Here is a 22,371-nt window from a genome sequence, read left to right as displayed (position 1 = left end):
ATTGTGCACCAGTAATGCACTGGGATGTAGTGGTAACCATGGTCAGTCTGATCCCATCTCATGGAGATCACGCACCAGTGGAGGTGACAGTCAATGAGCAACAAAGCAGATCAGTGCTGTGAAAAAAATAGTGATAAACACTGTTGGAGGGTGAGTGACAGGTGGGTTGGCAAGGCCTTGGTTTCTGCAGTCAAGCCGTGGAATGAGAGTTCCTGTTGCTCCACATCCTCACTAGCATTTAGTGTTGTCAGTGTTCTAGATTTTGGCCATTCTAATAGGGGTGTAGTGGTATCTCATTGCTGTTTAATTTGCATGTTTCTGATGATATATGATATGGAGCATCTTTTCTTATGCTTTTTTGCCATCTTTCCATATATACTTTAGTGATGTATCTGTTAAGTTTTGGGCCCATTTTTTAATTGGACTGTTTCTTTTCTTCTTCTTGTTGGGTTTTAAGAGTCCTTTATCAGATATATCTTTCATGCATATTTTCTCCCAGTCTGTGGCTTGTCTTTCATTTTCATGACAGTGTCTTTTGCAGAGCAGATATTTTTAATTTTAATGAAGCCCAGCTCATGAATTCTTTCTTTCTTGGATTATATCTAACAAGTCACTGCCAAACTCAAGGTCATCTAAATTTTTTCCTATGTTGTCTTACAAGAGTTTTATAGTTTTGTATCTTACAGTTAGGTTTGTAATCCATTTGAGTTAATTTTTGTGAAGGGTATAAGGTCTGTGTCTAGATTCATTTATTTGAAGGTAGATGTCCAATTGTTCCTGCACCATTTGTTGAAAAGACTGCCTTCGCTCTGTTGAATTGCTTTTGCCCCTTTGTCAAGGATATGTTGATTATGTGGGTCTGTTTCTGGACTCTCTATTGTGTTCCCCTGCTCTACTTGTCTTTTCTTTAACCAATATCACTGTCATGATTACTGTAGCTTTATAGTAAATCTTGACATCAGGTAGTGTCAGTTCTCCAAGTTTTTTGTTGTTGTTGTTGCTGTTTTCAGTATTGTGTTGGCTATTCTAAGTTTTTGCATCTCCATATAAACTAGAGTAAGTTTATGGATCTCTACAACACAATTTGCTGGGATTTTGATTGGGATTGAATTGAACCTATATTTGATGCTATTGAGCCTTCCTATCCATAAACATGGAATATCTCTATTTAGGTTTTGCAAACATAAAACATTTCTCATCAGAGTTTTGTAGTTTTCATTATATAGCTCTTGCATATAAGAGCTCTTGTAAATAAGACCAGGCTGGTTTGGAATTCCTGGCCTCAAGCGGTCCTCCTACCTCAGCCTCCCAAGTAGCTGGGATAACAGGTGCACACCACCATTCTTGGCTAATGTTTTATTAGATTTATACCTAAGTATTTCATTTTGGGGGGTGCTAATGTAAATGGTATTGTAGTTTTCTTTAACTTTTATTTTAGGTTCAGGGATACGTGTGTAGGTTTGTTATATAAGTAAATTCATGCCATGGGGGTTTGTCATACAGATTATTTTGTCACCCAGGTACTAAGCTTAATACCCAATAGTTATCTTTCCAAATCTTCTCTCTCTTCTCCCCCTCCACCCTCAAGTAGGTCTCAGTGCCTATTGTTCCCTTCTTTGTGTCAAAGTGTTCTCACCATTTAGCTCCCAGTTGTAAGTGAGAACATGCGGTATTTGGTTTTCTGTTCCTGCATTAGTTTTCAAAGAATGTTAGCCTCCAGCTCCATTCATGTTCCTACAAAGGACATGATCTCATTCTTTTGTATGACTTTGTAGTATTCCATGATGTATATATTCCACAGTTTCTTTATCCAGTCTACCGTTCATGGGCATTTAGGTTGATTCCATGTCTTTGCTATCATGAATATTACTGCAGTGAACATACCTGTGCATGTATCTTTATATTTGTCTTATATAAATATATGATATTAATATCATATATTTGTTATCTAATCAGTCTAATAAATGTATCATATATTTGTTATCTAAATATATAAATATCATATATTTAAGTTACATAAATATATGATATTGATATAAAATATTTATGTTATATAAATATATGATATAAAATATTTATATATGATAGTAATATATTTATTTTATATAAATATATTTATATTTACATATTTAGAATGATTTCTCTTTCTTTGGGTATATACCCAGTAATGGGATCGCAGGGTTGAATGGTAGCTCTTTGAGGAATTGCCACACTGTTTTCCACAATGGTTGGACTATTTACACTGCCACCGACAGTGGCATACAGCAGTGTATAAGCATTCCCTTTTCTCTGTGACTTTGCCAGCATCTGTTATTCTTTTACCTTTTTTAAAAAATTGAGATTGAGTCTCGCTCTGTCACCCAGGCTGGAGTGCAGTGGTGTGATTGTAGGCTCAATGCAACCTCCTCCGCCCAGGTTCAAGTGATCCTCATGCCTCAGCCTCCCGAGTAGCTGAGACTACAGGTGCATGCCACCACACCCGGCTAATTTTTTTGTGTTTCTAGTAGAGACAGGGTTTCACCATGTTGGCCAGGCTGGTCTCAAACTCTTGACCTCAGGTGATCCACCTGCCTCTGCCTCCCAAAGTGCTGAGATTACAGGTGTGAGCCACTATGCCCGGCTGACTTTTTAGTAGTAGCCATTCTGACTGGTATGAGATGGTATCTCATTGTGCTTTTGATTTGCATTTCTGTAGTGACCACTGATGAGCTTTTTTTCATGTGCTTGTTGGCCACATATATTTCTTCTTTTGAAAAGTATCTGGCATGTTCTTTGCCCACTTTTCAATGGGGTTGTTTAAGTTCCTTATAGATGCTGGATGTTAGACCTTTGTTAGATGCATAGTTTGCACATTTTCCTCACATTCTGTAGGTTGTCTCTTTATTGATAGTTTTGCTGTGCAGAAGCTGTCAAATCTAATTAGATCCCATTTGTCAATTTTGCTTTTGTCATGAAATCTTTGTTGGTTCCTATGTCCAGAATGGTATTGCTTAGGTTGTCTTTCAGGGTTTTCATAGTTTTGAGTTTGAGATTTAAGTCTTTTATCCATCTTGAGTTTATTTTCTGTTATAAGGAAGGGGTATTTGTTATAAGGAAGGGGCCCAGTTTCAATCTTCTGCATTTGGCTAACCAGTTATCCCAGCACCATTTATTGAATAGGGAGTCCTTTCTCCATTCCTGGTTTTTGTCAGCTTTGTTGAAGATCAGATGGTTGTAGGTGTGCAGTCTTATTTCTGGGCTCTCTATTCTGTTCCACTGTTCTATGTGTCTGTTTTTGTACCAGTACCATACTGTTTGGTTACTGTATAGTTTAATTGGGTAACTTGATGCCTCCAGCTTTATTCATTTTGCTTAGGATTGCCTTGGCTATTTAGACTCTTTTTTGGTTCCATATGAATTTTATTTTATTTTATTTTATTTTGAGACAGAGTCTCACTCTGTCACCCAGACTGGAGTGCAGTGGCGTGATCTTGGCTCACTGTAACCTCTGCCTACCAGGCTCAAGCCATCCTTCCACCTTAGCCTCCCAAATAGTTGGGACCACAGACATGTGGCACCACACTCAGCTAATTTTTTGTAATTTTTGTAGAGACAGGGTTTTGCCATGTTGCCCAGACTTGTCTTGAACTCCTGGGCTCAAGTGATCTGCCTGCCTCAGCCTCCCAAGGTTCTGGGATTATAGGCATGAGCCACCACGCCTAGTCTCATATGAATTTTAAAATAGCTTTTTCTAGTTCTATAAAGAATGTCATTGGTAGTTCGACAGGCATAGCCTTGAATCTGTAAATTGCTTTGGACAGTATGGTCATTTTAATGATATTGATTCTTCCAATCCATGAGCATAGAATGTTTTTCCATTTGTTTGTGTCATCACTTCTTTGAGCAGTGTTTTGTAATTCTTATTGTAGAGAACTTTCACTTCCATGATTAGCTATATTCCAAGGTATTTTGTTCTTTTTGTGGCAATTGTGAATGGGATTATATTCCTAATTTTGCTCTCAGCTTGAGACCATATTGTCCAAAGCAATTTACAGATTCAATGCTATTCCTGTTGAACTATCAATGACATTATCTCTCATGAGAGATAATGGTGTGTAGCTTTCCTTACTTGTAATATCTTTGTCTGGTTTTGGTATTAGGGCAATACTGGTCTCATAGAATGAGTTAGGAATTATTCCCTCCACTTCTGTCTTTCTGGCGTAAGTTCCTGTAAAGTTTTCTGCTTATGGGTGTCTGTCCCAGTAAGTTATGATTCTCTGTATTCACCTGTCTGTCTCTCCAGTTTTGGGGACAGTGATTTGGCCTGTAACTTCACTTCTCTCATGATTTAAGAAGAGTGGTTGATTTTCCAATTTGGTCATATTTTTACTTGTTGTTGGGACAGAGTGGTAACTTCCAAGTTTCTTACATGCCAGACCTGCTATGTGTTTTTAAAGGGACTCTGAAATCCTACAGACCCAATTGTTTTTAAAGCATAGTTGTTTTTTTTTTAAAGTTATGACTCTACTATGAAGTATATAAAATGCCTATGTATAGTTTAAATAAGTTTAAAGTAGTCACCATGTAACCACCATTCAGGTGAAGGAAAAGAATATTGCCAATATCTTAGACCAGGAGCCAGCACACTTTTTCTGTAAAGACCCGGATAGTAAATATCTTTGACTTTGTCAAAACCGCTCAATCCTGTAGCACTTGGTACCATCAGACTTCCTAGTTCTTTCTGCTCTAGTGGATATGTAATAGAATCTCACTGCAGATTTGATTGGCATTTTGTTAGTTATTAGTGAGATTGAGTATCTTCACTTGGTCATTCATTGGTCAGGTTTCCTCGATTGTGAAGTGCTTGCTTGAGACTTTAAGTCTACATGCTGGTTTGTCTTTTTCTCATCGGTTAGCAGAAACTGTGACTATGGTCATAGTGTACACTGCTCTGTGGATCCTGCTCTTTTGTAAGTGACATGTGGTGCAACTATCATCTCTCAGTGTGTATTCTGTGTTGTTACCTTTTTTATATGGTGTCTTTTGATAAATATAAGTTCTTTTTAATGTAGTCAAATTTACTAACGTCTCTCTCTATGGGTCTTGTTTAAGAATTCTACCCGGGAGTCATGAAGATATTCTCTCACACTCTCTTATAGGAGCTTGACAGTTTCAACTTTCACATTCAGGTCTTGAAATCTGGACTAGATGTTTCCCAAGTGTTGAGAGGCAGGGACCCCATCTCATTTCCTCCATATGGAAGTCCCGCTGTCCCAGCACTGGTCATTGTGAAGTCCCCTTTCTCCTGGCCGATCTGAGAATCACCACTGCCTACATCATGGCCCGCGGGTGCTGCTGACCTCCTCATTCTGTTCCACTGATAAATTTGTCTGTGCTGGCACCTACATCACATCTTGGTCGTCGCTATAACTTAATGATACATCTTAATTAATTGGTAGGCAACTCCCTCTACCTTGTTCTTCAAGAGTTTTGAATCGCTTTGTCAAGTTCCACAAAGAAAATGACACCTTTACTATTATATTTGAGTTTTCTAATTCATGAACATAGTGTCTCTCCATTTATTTTGATCTTCTTCAATATCTTTCAGAAAAGTTTTATACTTTTCTGTATAAAGGCATTTCTCAGATATCACAGATTTATTCCTAGGCCTTTGGATTTTTGATGCCTTTTGTAAATGTTATCTTTTAAAATTTCACTTTCCCTGTCTGATATATAAAAACTGTGATTGATTTTGCCTGTTGATATAGAATCCAGACTGCTTGCTAAATTCACCTCTTATAATAATTTATTTGTGGATTCTTTGTATTCCTATGTATACAATCATGTCAGTGAATAATAATAATTGTATTTCTTCCTGTCCTATCATTACACCTTTTATCCTTTTTCTTGTCCAAATAAACGGGCTGAGATCCTGCAGTACAATGTTGAATAGCAGGTGATGGAGATATTCTCACTTTGTTCCTGATCTTAAGGGGAATGTTTTGTTCTTTCACTATTAAGTATCATGCTTGCAGAGAGTTCTGTAGATGTACCTATTATATCTACCTCATCGTGTTGTTATGAAGAAGATTAAATGAGCTATTACTTGGAAACAACTGAAGACATTGCTGAGAACCACATGTGTTAGCTGTTATTTAAGTCTGTGGTCCTTTTACATGCCTGACAATACCTTCTGTACCCCTCAGGGCCATAAAAATGGTACCATATAATCTTGTCATAATAGCTGGAGTCTAATGTCCCTCATTTCCCCTCTTACAGCCAGAGGGCTAAAACCAAACCATCACTGAGATGAGGATCCTCCATCTCATTTCCTGGGCTCTGGTTGGCCCTTATTTCTAATCATTTGTGAACCCAAGTTGTTGATCAGGAGAAGAATCCAGGTCAAACCCCTGAGGCAACTCAGAAACCACCCGCTTCCAACACCTAATTCTCGTTTCCATTTTGCTCTATCACTTTCTTTCCAGGAATGATGAGGATACCTGGAACTTAGATTAAAAGGTGATTAAGGAGGTGGACGGGGATACAAATGCTTTGGATTGTCCCAGATACTGACTATTGAACATCTTTTCTGTTGTCGTACATACATTTCACATATTCCTAAATACCGTCTTCTGTTGTTGTAGAATTTTCTAGAAACCGATAACGAGGGCAATGGCATTCTTCGACGCCGGGACATAAAGAACGCACTGTACGGTTTTGATATTCCCCTCACACCAAGAGAGTTTGAAAAGCTTTGGGCAAGGTAAGTGGCACATGAGACTGGCTGGTTTCTGTTCTTAAGGACTAGGGTTGCTTGCTGCAGCAAATTCAGCCTAACCTTTTCTACTTCAGGGTAACTGGGGACTGGGAGTATTTTCTCTTGGTTGTATCTGTCTCATCTCCTGCGTCCTTCCTTGTTCCTTGCTCCTTGGTGCTCATAGCAAGCAGCCTTGGTGGTTGCCTTGGTCTTCAGCAACACGGAGAACCAGGGTAAATGCTCGTCATCCATACCAGACTTGAGAGGTTTCTATTTCCAAGGACCTGGGAGCTCAAGCCCAAACTTATACTGTTTTAACAAAACAAGTCACTCTCCAAGGACTTAACTCTAATACACCTCACTCAGCAGACATGCAATGGGTAAAGGGAAAAGCAGTTTCTCCCCATTACCTATAGATGGAAATTAATGTTGCACAACTGTTTTATAGATAAGTAATCTCTGGGAAGAAAAACCAAACTTTTAGCAACTTGGAGTAGCTTCCCAAGAGTCTCTTAAACTGAAAATTATATCCGATGTTGGTTCCATTTGTCAAATGTATTTTCGATTTAGCTGTTTTGGAATTGAGCCCCCAGTTGTGGTCTTCCCTGGATAGATGTCTAAGTTTCACAGTCCACTAACAATGTGATCTATTTCCAAGTTCCAGACCCAACTTCAAATTACCTCTTTCTTCATTATATGTCCGTAGCCACCTGCATTCCCCCAGGATGGTATACCAACATCGTGTGTCCACTCAGGAGGCAAACTCATGAAACAGTTCATACCATTTCCCAGCTTTTCATCTGTTCAAAGTGGAAGGCTGAAATCTTGGCCAAGTTTAGAATTAGGTGGGTTGTTTTGTGTCTAATTTAGAAAAGCAACTGGAAATTCTTAAAAAATCCTTATTTTTTAAAGATTGGTTCCAACACAGGGTCCAGTTAGACTCCCTTCCCATTTCTGTTTGAGCAGCTTACATTAGTAGTCTCAGCTGGTTGACAGGCAGATCTTTGTAGAGTAGGCAAATGCATAGCCCTCCCTCTCAGTTGACCTTTGGGATGATCCAAAGATGACGACATGGTCCCTGTCTTTGGGAAGCTGTCAGGGCACAGAATGCATTCACACAGGTAACTATGGTACAGCAACAACTGTGCAAAACCCCCGGGCAGAGAGCAAGTCAGGTGGCCTGGGCGGTGAGGCAGGAGCATGGGGCCAGGGAGGGCTGGAAGCTGTCATGGGTCCAGATGGAGAAGGAGACATTCTTGGTCAGCAGACCACCTGTCTGCAAGGAGGCAGGTGTTCTATCAGAAGTAGCATGGGGCTCCCAGGGTCAGAAAGGAAGAGTAGGGCCAATCCCTTACTAGATCCTTGCTTTCAGGTGTTATTGACCAGGCAGTGAGGAACAATGGAATTTGAGTGTGGTTGTGGGGCGAACAGAGCTGTGGTTTAGGAAGATGAGTCAGGAAACAGTTCAGGGGAGAGGCTGGCTGGAGGTGCTGGTCTTGGGAGACCACCGCCTCACCGGGGGGAACCCCTGAGTGGGGGCTGGCCATGGGGATGAGAGGCATTGGAGGCATGTCCCCCACAAGGGTTCCCATGTGGGAAATGAGAGTGGACGGAGCCTTTTTCTGAGGGTGGGACAGAGCTTATTTCCGTTTCCACTGGAGGTGGACACTCACTGTTGGCTTGAGGCTAAAGTTTCTTCATACGCTTATGAACATAATTATGAAATGTACAGATTTTCGCCCTGTGTTGACAACTGCTTGCAGTCAGAATTTTGTCCAGTATTGTTTAGTTGACCTCATGCCACAGATGGTAAGTGGTTAAGAGCAACAGCACTGCAGCCAGATGCGTGGGCGTGACTCCTGCCTGCTTCCTGCTGTGCGGCCTCCATCAAGTTACTTAGCTTCTCTGTGCTGTACACTCCTCCTCATCTGCAAAGCAGCACTAATGTTTCCTGTCACCAATGTTCCCTGTCACCCAGGGCTGCTGTGAGGCCTGGGTAAGGAGTCATATTAAGTGCTAGCCCAGGGCCTGGTGTGCAGTAACCACTCGGTAAATTTCACACACCCTCTCTTCATTTGTTCGCCCAGCAAACGCTTCTTAAACACTGACTCTGCACTTTTGCAGGGCTGAGAATGACCAAGATAAACGAATAATCCAGAGCTCATCGCCTAAGATACTCAAATGCTCTTAAGGAGAGAAAGTCTTGGTAATTAAGTGCTGTGTCCCTGCCAGGACCTCTGAAGGCTCAGAAATCGAGGACTAATAAACTGAGCTTTTAAGCTGAGTTATTTCACATGCAAGATTAATTTATGAGGAAGTGGAAGAGTGATGGTGAATCTGGTTTGCTAGAGAGAGAATACGTTTGGAGGCCATAGAAAAGTGCAGTTCTTGGGCTGATAATTCCTCTATTCCCTCCCTTCAGTGAATCCCTTTTTCCCTCTGGAATTGCCTTTGGGTCAGCACGCACATTCACCTGGTGGCCCTTCCTGTGTCCGTGTTTTTCATTCTCCCTTAGGTCAATCGTGCAGTTCCTAGGACGCTTTGCGAATTATAGCACCTGCCATTTTTGTTTCACTTCATTAGATGAACTATTTCCTGGAAAGTATTTCATGCAATATCTACATTTTCAAAATCAAATCGAGTTTTTATTGATGCAAGATTTTCTTCACTGCTGTTGTTTTTGTTCTCCACTTTTTTACTGTGTCAAAATACACATAGCACAGTTTACCATCGTCACCAATTTTAAGCACACAGCTCAGCGGTATTCAATACATTTATCACGTTGTGCAGCCGTCACCACTATCCAGCTCCAGAACTCTTTACTCTTTTCGTCTTGCAAAACTGAGATTTTTTTTTTTTTTTTTTTTTTGACAGAGTCTTACTCTGTCATCCAGCTGGAGGGCAGTGGTGCGATCTCGGCTCATTGCAACCTCCACCTCCAAGGTTCAAGAGATACTCCTGCCTGGGCCTCCTGAGTAGCTGGGATTACAGGCACCCACCACCATCCCCAGCTAATTTTTTTGTATTTTTAATAAGGACGGGATTTCACCATGTTGGCCAGGCTGGTCTTGAACTCCTGACCTCTTGAGATGGAGTCCCTCTCTGTTTTCCTGGCTGGAGTGCACTGGCGCAACCTCAGCTCATTGCAACCTCTGCCTCCCAGGTTCAAGCGATTCTCCTGCCTCAGCCTCCCAAGTAGCTGGGATTGCAGGTGCACACCACCACACCTGGCTAATTTTTTTGTATTTTTAGTAGAGATGGGTTTCACCATGTTGACCAGGCTAGTCTCGAACTCCTGACCTCAAGCAATCTGCCTGCCTCAGCTTCCCAAAGTGCTGGGATCACAGGCGTGAGCCATGGCACCAGGCCTGAGATTTTTATTATTATTTTTTTAACTTTTAAGTTGAGGGTATATGTGCAGGTTTGTTATATTGGTAAGCCCATGTTGTGGGGGTTTATTGTACAGATTATTTCATCACCCAAGTGTTAAGCCTAGTACCCAATAGTTATTTTTCTGATCCTCTCCTTCCTCTCACCCTCTACCCTCCAAAAGGCCCCAGGGATGAACGGGATGGTCACGCAACTAAACAGCCTAGTACGTGCAGAGCACTGGGTGTATGTGAGCATGAGTGTTAGTGGCAAAATGACAATATAGCTTTGAAAAGATCTTCTGGTCATCATATTAATGCACACGCATTTTAGAAGACTTAGAAAATCCGTAAAACAACAACAGATGAGCCCTAATGCACTTAGCAGAAGTGATGATCCGTGGGAACTTGATATTGTGGTTTTTTTCTTGCTTTTTCTACTTGTTGGTGTGACATCAGTTCATCATGCTCAGGTTCCCACCCTCCTGGCGTGTTCTCTTCCTCCCCCAGTGTTTGCTGATAGTGACGATTCACCTCTCCACCACAGCAGCAGGGGGCACCGCGAGCCAGGACGGGGCTCAGTGGCCGCCATGGGTTGTCCAGGCACCAAGGAGCCTCCTTCAGTTGCCCTAACAACAGGAAGGAGCCTGGGCCCCGAAACAGCAGCAGAAACGGGCCTCCTCCCCGTGGGGCTGTCCCACGGTGTTAGTGAAGCACCCTCACCACGATGTTCCTGGTGACCAGAGGCTACGGCGAACTTGGGGAGCAGCAGGGGCCTGCAGGACACACCCCATCAGCTCTGGCAGTCTGAGCAGCTCCAAGTTGACTGTCAGGAGAGGACAGCCCCCGGAAACTGGGCAGGCAGAAGCAAATAGGAAAATACCGTCCTGCTTTTCTGAAAACACAGAAGTAAAAAATATGACAGACTATAGACAAGGAAAAAAGTGTTCAACATCCATTATTCAGTCAACATTTATTCAAGCACCTATGAAGTGCACTATTTTAGAATTTCAGATCAGTCCAGAGGGCCTGGTTTATGCTACTGAAGTAAATTAATCAATTGACCCCCAGATCTCTGTGGCTTAGCACGTCTGTGTTTTGTTCTCATTCACCCAAAGCCTGCTGTGTGTCTAGTGGCTCCTGCTTCCAAGCAGTGACTCAGGGACCTGGCTGGCTTTCAGCTTGTGGTGTTATCCTCTTAGTGGAGGACTCCACCCACCCGGGTGGGACTGCAGAACTGCAGGATTGCACGCAGACTTTCAGGGACGAGTGCCACACTTCTGCTCAGAGCCCACCCCCCAGGGGCCCCAGCAAACTGCACAGAGGCCGGGGAGGCACAGGGATGCCAAGGGGGATGCAGATGTCACAGGCCGGCCTGTGGAGGGTTAAAGGGATAAAGCATTGCAAGCCTGGAGGAGGCCGTTGTGAAAGGAACCCTGCTCACTGAAGCCAGGTTAGGAGCTCTACGCACGAGATTTCAGGAGGAATAATTTTGGTTTGACTTTGGAGAGACTGCTAAGGATGCTGCAAGAGGGAAGTGCATGCAGCCACTCACTCATCTGACCAACCATTTAGCAGTCATTTTTTTGGATCTTTCTTTGTGCCAGGCCTTGTGCTAGATTCAAAGGTTCCAGAGATGAAAGACAGCCCCTGCCCACAGGTTGCTCAGTGACAACAGCCACATGCCAGGAGGGAGCAGTGGAGGCAGCCACCACAGGAGCTCAAGGAAGAACTCCCAAACACAACACCTGAGTTGAGTCTTAATACATAGTCATTAGCTGAGAGAGGTAGCCAGAGGTGGGGGACAGGTATCCGTGAGCAGAGGCCCAGAGCCTGAGGAGGGTGGGAAGTCCTGGGACAGAGAGGAAAGAGCTGTGCAGAGGACAGGATGCTGCTTATGTCAGAACTGGAATCTGACAGCCTGTCCTGGTCAGGGTGTAACTGCCCAACAGGTTCTTCTTACCTGCTGCATAGATAAAGCCAATTCCCTGAAACAGAAGTGCTGCAGAGAAGAAAGAGTTTAATAACCTACAGGGCCAGCCAAGTGGAAGGATAGGAGGTATTTCTCAAATCCACTTCCCCAAGAATTCAGAGGCGAGGGGTTTTCGAGACTAGTTTGATGGGCAAGGGGCTAGGGAGTGGGGAGTGCTGATTTGTTGGGCCGGGGGTGAAATCACAGGGAGTCAAAGCTTGTCTTCTTGCACTGAGTCAGTTCCTGGGTGGGAGTCACAAGTCCAGATGATCTGGTTTCTTGGTATGGGCTACCAGTCCAGGTGGCACCAACTAGCCCATTAAAATGCACGCTCTGAAGGTGCTTCAAACAGCAGTCTTAGATTTCACAATAGTGATGTTATCTATAGGAGCCATTGAGGAGGTTACAAATCTTGTGACCTCCAGCCACATGACTACTGAACCATAATTCTAACCTTGTGGAGTTTTTTGTTTGTTTTGAGACAACGTCTCACTCTGTTGCCAGGCTGGAGTGCAGTGGCACTGTAGCAGGGTTTTTAAGGAATCAGAGAGACCAATTGTTTCTTGCATAATTCAGAAGCAAGAAACAAAGACAGTTACTCAATTGAGACATGCATCACATCATTTCTTACTTTTCAATGAAAAACATGTTTTACGACTTGAGTTTATCTGCCTAGTGCCTTGCAGCTGCACAGCTAGAGAAACAGGGTCTTCATAATGCCTGGGAAAGGAGGTGAGATAAGGCTCACTAGCCACAGAAAAGCAGGCAGTTAATTTATTTATTTATTTATTTATTATTATTATGGCAGTTAATTTTTAAAGGACTCCAGCTCTTTCTCTTTCTCAGGGAGAATTGGGTTTTCTTACATACAACTGAATTTCTGGTTACACATTCTTTAATTTCTTTTAATTCCTGTTCCATTCTCCCCTTTGGTGCTTCTTGTAATAAAGGTGTTAATAGAAAGCACCACTATTTGCCACCTCTTTGCGGAGCTGAGCTGCTTCTACTGGCAGTGGCTGAAATTTGGTTAATGCCCCAACCACACGGTAGTGTGTCAGGCTACTATTGCCTCTATAGTTGACTGAATACTCCTAATAAACTGGGGTAAAAGGCAAGGGAGGATGAGGCAGATGCCAAGAATAAGCAAGAACTCACCAATGAAGGTTTTGAATCCTTCAAAGGTTGAGAGCCATCCTTCAAACAAGGAATCCGGGGACCACCCGGACCAAGTCTGAACTGGAACATGGGCCAACTTGCACATTCTAGCTGTGATTTCCATGACAGCTCGGCCATTATCATCAATTTCTAGGCAACAGTTGGTTAAGTTAAATTTCCCACATACTCCTCCCTCTGAGGCTAAGAGGTAATCTAAAGCCAATCTATTTTGATATATAGCATTTCTCATTTGTGTTGCTTGTATTGCCAATAAATCTAGTGCCCTTGACGTTTCATTGGTTATAATTTCAAGGACTGCCTGCAACCTTATGATGCGGTTGAGCATATAGATTGGGGTGTGGTAACCCCATGACCCATCTTGTGCCCAGGTAGCTGGCCCGTAATATTTAATGATTCTTTCAGGAGACCATTCATTATCTTTCCAGTTCCCTATATCCACATCCTTTTTGATATTTGTGTCTATTTTTGTGATTATGCTTCTAGTTCTTTTATTTTCATCATAAACTGGATATCCTAAGAGTTCCCCTTGCTTTAGAGGAATCAGAAAGATGGATGGCTTGATTGTTCCTAACACACATGCCCCTGTCCGTTTAGCTGGCAGTTGCCGATATGTCCGTGCTTCACAGATCCAATATAGGCCAGGGGGAGCCTTCCAAGCATTTGGAGCCTCTAGCTGATGCCAAGTGTGGCTTAGAGTAGAGAATCGAGAGAAGGGGTTTGGATCTCGTAAGTAGGAGTCATTCTGGATGTTTCTCCATAGAGTTTTGCTTTTAGTCTTATCATAATACTGTTGCCCTAGACAGGCTGTTTCTCCTACTGCCGCTGTGAAAGCCTTTCCCCATTGAGTGATACAGTACTTTCCAATTATGAAGGTTTTTAACAACTGAACACTTGCTGAGGCTGTTGGTTCACTGGCAGGGGTAGGCGAAGTGAAGTTATCTTGTGGCATTAATTCCTTTGCTTCCCATGGCCACTGGTCCCCCATATTAGTTCCTCCACATACATAGCATGAGAAAATTCCTAAGCTGCCAGCTATGTTTTCAGCTGGTTGAGCAAGTAAGTTTTTGATTGATGTGATTGATGGAGGAAGCTTGGGCACTGGCTGATCAAACTGCTGATAGAATGACTTATGGACCTGGAATCGCAGGGTTGGATGCATTTGAGTCCTTCTAGTCTTTTTGACAATTAGTAGTGGAACTCCAAGCCCTGCTCCTTGCGATGCAGTTGAGCATATAGATTGGGGTATGGTAACCCCATGACCCATCTCACGCCCAGGTAACTGGCCCATAATAGCATGATCTTGGCTCACTGCAACCTCCGCCTCCCGGGTTCAAGCCTCAGCCTCTTGAGTAGCTGGGATTACAGGCATGCACCACCACACCCAACTAATTTTTGTGTTTTTAGTACAGACAGGGTTTCACCATGTTGGCCAGGATGGTCTCAATCTCTTGACCTTATGGTCTGCCCGCCTTAACCTCCTAAAGTGCTGGGATTACAGGCATGAGCCACTGTGCCCGGCCCCTTGTGGAGTTTTACAAAGGTGGTTTCAGTGTCTGAGCAAGGAAGTGGTTAGTTTTGCAAAAGGATCGTTATCATCTTTGCTTTAAAGTTAAATTACAGATTAAATTCTTCCCATAGTTAGCTTGGCCTATGCCCAGGAATGAGCAATGACAGTTCGTGTGGTTAGAAGCAGGATAGAGTCGGCGACGTCAGATTTCTCTCAGTGTCATACTTTTTGTAAAGGTGGTTTCGGTTGGAAGGCCAGGCACAGGGTGTCACTCAGTGTTGACCCTGGGCATGGGAGGCACCTCCTTGGGGAGGGCTTGGCATTCCGAGCATCTTCTGTAGCCTCCTTTAATCAGGTAATATTCAACTATTTGAATCTAAAACAAACTTTGCTAGAAAACTCTGAAGAGGGAGAGGGTGTACTCTAAAAATGCACCAAAGGGAAGACCCGAGTAGGAAAGCAGCAGGCTCAGAAATATCCGTGGAGATGTTTGGTTGTGTGAAACTAGCTAGCCAAGCAGACCTGCCAGAAAGTTTGGGAGATAATTAATGCCCAATTTATGCACATTTCTTGACATGGCAGGTGAGTTATATATCAGTATTCAAATATAAACAGAAGAGACTATGAAAAAGCAGCTGTGCTGTGTACAGCAACTCATGTGGACAAAAAAAAAAAAAAAAAAAAAAAACCTATGGTTTTCAGTTCGCAAGAAGTGAGGCCATTTCTATTAGCTCAAGCAAAGCAATGCCCAGAGAGAACCTACTCGGTGCCTGGCTGGTAGAACCTCTGAACAGGGAACCTCAAGATGGGAAAGCGTTTTAAAAGGTTGAATGATCAAGATTATTAGCTCAGAAATGGGAAGATTCAGTGGGATGTGATGTCAGAGGTTGACTTTTAGAAGCACTGAATACAAAGAAGTTTGCCTTGGAAATGTGCTAGCCAGGTGGACTCTAAGCTCAACATGAAGACCCTTTCAGTGATTAAAGCCATCTGGGACCCCGGCAGGCAGTCCTTGAAGGAAGTGTGGTTCTCATGTCTGGCATGTCTTTGTCTAAGGCTAGACAAAGCTCTAGAAGTAAAGAAGACATCTAGACAAAGTAAAGAAGGCTAGCCTCCTTCTTACTGGGGAGTGTAATGGGTGGATTTTGGCTCTTGATGGGTACTGGGGCAGATAGTGTCTGATCTTCTGCGATTCCACCAGAACTTACTGAATATGCCCCTTTAAGCATGTTCAGCTCCAGCAATTGGACACTGTATTAGTCTATTCTCATGCTGCTGTAAAGAAATACCTGAGACTGGGTAATGTATAAAGAAAAGAGGTTTAATCGGCTCACTGTTCCACAGGTTGTACAGGAAGCATGATGCTGGCGTCTGCTCCGCTTCTGGGGCGGCCTCAGGAAACTTACAATCATGGTGGAATGAAAAAAAGGGAGCCAGCGCTTCATGTAGCCAGAGCAGGATGAAGGTGGGGGGGGGGGGGTGCCACACACTTTCAAACATTCAGATCTCATGAGAACTCACTATCATGAGAACAGCACAATGAGGATGGTGCTAAACCACTCATGAGGGATCCAGTCACCTCCCACTAGGCCCCATCTCCAACACTGGGGATTACAATTTGACATGAGATTTGGGTGGGGACACAAATCCAAACCATATCAGGCACTTTCATTTCTAAAGAGCAGTTATTTGAGTCATCAGACCTCCCTCCAAGATGGCACCTGAGAGAATTCCTTGTGTCCCCATCTGCATGAGGTGCTGTGTCTGCCTCTGCTGCCTGGCCTAGGCCATCAACAGGGCTTCCACCACACCTCCTCATTCTGCCCTATAACTCTAGGGACAGTGGCATGTGAAGATACTTCTGAAATGTATGTGAGAATTAAGTGCCTAAACTGAGCATAAAGGACTAAGACATTCTCAGCAAAGCAGACCAATCAATGTGAACATATTCAAATTATGTGTACAATTGAATTGCTGTGTGTACAATAAATGGGCAGAGTAATGTGATTGTATCACAAATGAGTGGCCATCACCATCCACAAATGTGAGTTTTTGTGGGTCCTCTGTTTATGTGCACATTTTTTCCTGGCACATCTGTTGCTGAACCATTTGAAAATTCAACCTTTATAGGCAAGTTGGTTTTTTAAAATGTTACACAAAGGATTATACAATGAACGGTGAGGTTATGTAAGCTGAATTAGCTTGCTTATTAATCACATTCACAACAATATTTTAGTTGCAGTTGTGCAATCTAGTCTTCTGTTCATTTGGCTGAGAATAGAATGTTTCTGATCTTTATTAATGAAGTAATTAAGAATGCCTTTTCATTCAGTTCCAGTGTCATGATGGAAAGTTTGTTGTTGGTAAGCCCTTGAGCACAGCACACCAGGAGGGCAGTCCTTCCTTAGAAATGCACTCCCTTCACTTTTCTTAGCCCAGCAGCCATGAATGGATAACGTAGCTCATGCAAAGTGTGTTGCTGGATGCTGTGAATTTGTAAAAAATGAATAAACCGTAGTTTCTCCTCAAGAAACCTGCCATCTAGTAGGCAGATACGACATAGACCTAGGAACTGGATGGAGGCAGGATGTGGGAGAAATTTTGAGTGGCACAGAGCAGTTGCAAATGCCAACATGCACTCCCCATGTATCCGCAAGTGCACCAACCCGTCCAGTCCTCACCGCGCCTTGAGGAGCTCAGAGGAAGGCACGGTCATGGTTCTTTTGACTTAGGAGGAGAAAGAGGTTTCCAAAAGAGGTGCACTGCTCTCTGGGGGCTGCTTGTCAGGTGGGTAGGCTGTGGACCGTTCTGTTAGGAACCCTCCTGTCAGAATGAGGAATCCCTGGGAGCTTTATTCAGAGGGCATCTTGACCAGATTTGTATTATTACATTGCCCTGGTGCCACAAGGCAAGTTAGAGTCCTGATGTAGTTCAAGGAGAGAGGCATGGCCCTGGGATCACCCTAGAAGCTCAAGAAACGGCGGCCCTTCTGCCTCCTAGGTATGTCCATGTGAAATTCAGCTTCCTCCCTGCAGCCATCTTAGCATCGCCAGCAACAGGGAGGCCCCTCCTGGAGGTGCTTGCCCCTGATGGAGCTGCTGAGACCACAGCTCTTCCACAGCCACAGGAGAAACCTCGGAAACTGCAGAGCCCACAGGCCTCTTTCTGAGGGTGTGTTGTCTTGTTGGGTTTTAAAAACAAAATTCACTGAATAAAGGTGGAAGCGTACTTTTCTGGGTTGCAAAACTAAGGTCATCCTCATAACAGACACCTGAAAAGGTCTGCAGGGGATAAGGAGCTGCGGGTCTCAGCAGGAGCTGGGCGGGGCACTGTCCTGAGACCTCAGGTCTAGGACTGCCCGTGACGGCTCCCAGCTGAGGAACTGATCCCGGGAGCAGGAAAGGGCCTTGCCAGGTGAAGAGCCGGTGAGCTGGTGTTTACCTAGAGCCCACTCTCTGCACGCTGCCTGCGAAGTAGTGGAGGAAGTCATCCAAGGGGGCTTTCCTTACCTTGTCAGGCGGAGTCTGTGTGGAGAATGGGGCGAACGCTGTGTTGAGGCAGCAGGTGCATGGCAGACACATGGCAGAGGAGCAGGGATCTGCAGGGCACAGAAGGCAAGGGAGCCTGGAGAGAGCCCTCACGGGCACCTGTGGGGACAGGCCCACATGGCCTTTGGGAAGGGTGGTGGTCTTCCAACTCCTGAGAGCCTCTGCAAGTTTTAACACAAGTGCATGAAGCAACATTTACCCAAACATCTATCTGCTTTCTCTCCTACCCACCACCCCTTCCCCTTGAGGACAAGAATGTGGTCAATAAGGACATTTTCTTTATTGTTAACTCAGCTCAAGCAGTCGCACAGGGCTTACTGTGTCACAGGCAACTGTGGGTTCCATAGATCCTCCAGGATCTCATCAGTTAACGAGCAGAGCAAAAGGGAGCTCTGCCTCTCAAAGGAAAACCGATTGTACTTCTACTCCATCAGACAAATGCCCAAGCAACATCCTGATGGGAGAATTATGCTGGCAACATTGTTTAAATATAGTCTCATTCCTTGTAACTCTGAGTTCATCTGGGGAAAATCACATCTGCGAATGCCATTTTTATCGATTAGATGAGGACCAAGATCTTTCTGTAAAAATAAATGCTTTCTTTCTTTAAAGAAAATTGGCAATTTGCCTTAAAATTTTTATTGAAGTAATTCTATTCTATTTGAACAACGTTGGGAGATAAAAACCCTCCATTATGCCTTTTTTAATGAGTTCTAATTCAGAAAAATCTCAATAATAGAAAATGACATAAAAGGTGCATAGCATAATTCTTATCTTGTTTTCCTCACTGGCCTCTCTCATTGGCTGTACGTAATTGGCATTTCTTCAAAGACAAAATGGGGAATTTTACCATCTTTGAATCAAGTGACATTCACTCATTCGAGTTTTAAGATTGAATATGCTTTTTGAAGAATTTTCTTCTAAACCTTAGCATAGTTCCTCTCACAGGTAAGTATTCAATTTAAAAAACTGGGAACGGGCGAGGTGCAGCAGCTCGCGCCTGTAATCCCAGCACTTTGGGAGGCCGAGGCGGGCGGATCACCTAAGGTCAGGAGTTTGAGATCAGCTTGGCCAACATGGTGAAACCCCGTCTCTACTGAAAATAGAAAAATTAGACAGGCATGGTGGCCGGCGCTGTAATCCCAGCTACTCGGGAGGCCGAGGCAGGAGAATCACTTGAGCCTCAGAGACAGAGGTTGTAGTGAGCCCAGCTCGCACCACCATACTCCAGCCCAGGCCACAGAATGAGACTCTGTCTCAAAAACAAAACAAAACATAAAACAACAAAAACACCTGCTAAACATATGGAGGGGTTGACTTTAATTTTCTGTAGTCACAACTGTGTTTGTAATAGAATGACAGGTGAGTGGCTTTGGTTGCTCGCTGTCCGGGCAGGCCATGTGTGCATGTGTGGTGTGACTGTCCTGAATGCTGATGTGCCTGTGAGTCACCTGGGGTCCTTGTTAACATGCGGATGCCAAGCGGATCAGGAGTGCAGCCTGAACTGCATTTCCAGCTCTGCCAGGCAGGGCTGGTGCGCTGGTCCACAGGGCGGGCTCTGAGTGGTGAGGGATGGAAGATGATCTCCTCATGGATGGTGCAGGCATTTTCCAAACCCTGAGCACCAGCACCTTAGTGGCTACTGAGAAGTGCTTTCTGTTTCTGTTTTTGCTTTTTTAAGCTACGACACCGAGGGAAAAGGGCACATTACTTACCAGGAATTTTTACAGAAGTTGGGTGTTAACTATTCACCTGCTGTCCATCGGCCCTGCGCAGAGGATTATTTCAACTTCATGGGGCATTTTACGAAGCCACAGCAGCTACAGGAAGAGATGAAGGAGCTGCAGCAGAGCACAGAGAAGGCCGTGGCAGCCAGGTGAGTGAGGAAGGACCACAGGGCCATCATCTGGAAGTCCCCTTTTACATCTGGCCTCACAGCACAAGTTATTTTAAAATGGTATCTTCCCATGCTGGCAAAGTTACAGGGCAATGATCATGCTTGTTCACTGCTGTCGATTCTAGAAATTGGTGCGAAGTCAAAGAGTAGTTGAAAAGCTATAGCCCATTGCATCTTACCAGTCACAATCTTATATCATCCATCATATTTATGGGTCACCCTTGAAAATGTTCCTTTTAAGTTGTGGATGGCGTATTGCCTGGCCACTCCCTTGGCCCAACTAGAATGCAGGCTCCATGGGAATGTCTGTCACTTTACCTGGTGTCTGGCACCGAACAGGCACCCAGTAATATCTGTTGAATGAATAAAGGAAAGAGCCAGACATATCCTTTAACTCACACTTCTACTTTCAGGACTTTATCCCCAAGAAATAATTCAGAATAAGCCAACAGCTTAGCAACTGGAAAGGGTGACCTGCAGTGTGTCTTTTTTTTTTTTTTTTTTTTTTTTTTTTTTTGAGATAGAATCTTGCTCTGTCTCCCAGGCTAGAGTGCAATGGCACTGTCTCAGCTCACTGCAACCTCCACCTCCAGGGTTCAAACGATTCTCCTGACTCAGGCTCCTGAGTAACTGGGAATACAGGCACATGCCACCACGACCAGCTAATTTTTGTATTTTTAGTAGAGGTGAGGTTTCGCCATGTTGGCCAGGCTGGTCTTGAACTCCTGACCTCAAGTGATCCATCTGCCTCGGCCTCCCAAAGTGCAGTGTGTCTTTAACAGCAAAACGACAACAAAGGGAATACCTTCCAATCCCAAATTAGTGCACTGGCTTAGCAAAGAGCAGCCTGAAAGAGCATGAAATTGCCCATGCCTGCTGCGGCCACTGTGGAAGAACACGGAAACATTTGTGTAAAGGGCTAATAGGCAGTTAGGTGTTGGGCAGTATGTGTACCGTGAATGGAACAATATCAAATGTAGGAGCAGGTGCACAGGACCAGAAGATGCTGTGCAGAAAGTACCCCACTGGATTTGGATGGTGGGAGCGTACATGATTCTTTTCCATTTTTTAAAACTGATATTTAATAGTTGTGCATATTTAGAGTGTATGTGTGATATTTTGATACTTGTATACAATGTGTAATGATCAAATCAGGGTAATTGGGATATCCATCTCAAACCTTTATCTTTCTACAAATTCTACAAATCTTCTCTTCTAGCTATATTTTTTTAAAATTTTGTGGGTACATAATAGGATCATATATTTATGGTTACATGAGATACCCTGACACAGGCATGCAATGTGTAATAATCACTTCAGGGTAAATGGGGAACCCATCACCTGAAGCATTTATCATTTGTGCTACAAACAATCCAATTATACTCTTTTAGATATTTTTAAATCTAGCTACTTTGAAGTATACAATAAAATTTTTATGTATTTCAATATAACATTTTATTGTTATATAATTGTATATAATTGTATATAACAATAAAATTATTGTTAACTATAAATTTCCCTACTGTACTATCAAATACTAGAATTTATTTTTTCTATTAAATTGTATTTTTGTACCCCTTACCCAGCTTCTCTTATCTTTCCCCTCCCGACCCTTCCCTTCCCAGCCTCTGATAACCTCTGGTAAATTAGCCTCTGGTAATTTACTCTCTACCTGCATGAGATCAACCATTTTTTTGTTTTTGTTTTTGTTTTTTTAAGACAGTGTCTCACTTTCATCACCCAGGCTGGAGTGCAATGGGTGAGGCTCACTGCAGCCTCAACTTTCCAGGCTCACTTTGTGATCCTCCCACCTCAGCCTCCTGAGTAGCTGGGACTACCAGTGCACACCACCACACCTAGTGCATTTTTGTATTTTTAGTAAAGATGGGGCTTCACCATGTTGCCCAGGCTGGTCTCAAACTCCTGAGCTCACCCACCCACCTCAGCCTCCCAAAGGGCTGGTATGACAGGTGTGAGCCACTGCGCCTGGCTGAGATCAACTTTTTAAACTCCCACATATGAGTGAGAACGTGTGATATTTGTCTTTCTGTGCCTGGCTTATTTCACTTCACATAATGATGTCTGGTTCCGTCCATGTTGCTGTGAATGACAATTTTCTGCTTTTTTATGGCTAAATGATGTTCCATTGAGTATGTGTGCCACATTT

General features: G+C 43.5%; 1 protein-coding gene across 11 annotated transcripts in view; it reads left to right on the top strand.

Annotated features, from left to right (window-relative positions):
* Positions 1-22,371, top strand: part of LOC105464318 (EF-hand calcium binding domain 6) — a 308,413-nt gene that overhangs the window by 211,689 nt on the left and 74,353 nt on the right. For all 11 annotated transcript variants that reach the window (XM_011712104.2, XM_011712099.2, XM_011712096.2 and 8 more), the window contains 2 exons: positions 6,624-6,742; positions 19,989-20,183. In XM_011712104.2, coding sequence (XP_011710406.2) covers positions 6,624-6,742; positions 19,989-20,183 — 314 coding nt within the window. The remainder of the gene's footprint in view (positions 1-6,623; positions 6,743-19,988; positions 20,184-22,371) is intronic.

This window comes from Macaca nemestrina, chromosome 15, assembly GCF_043159975.1.
Source record: "Macaca nemestrina isolate mMacNem1 chromosome 15, mMacNem.hap1, whole genome shotgun sequence".
NCBI lineage: Eukaryota > Metazoa > Chordata > Mammalia > Primates > Cercopithecidae > Macaca > Macaca nemestrina.
The sequence above is the reverse complement of the archived record's forward strand: the minus strand, read 5'-3'. Positions and strand labels throughout refer to the sequence as shown.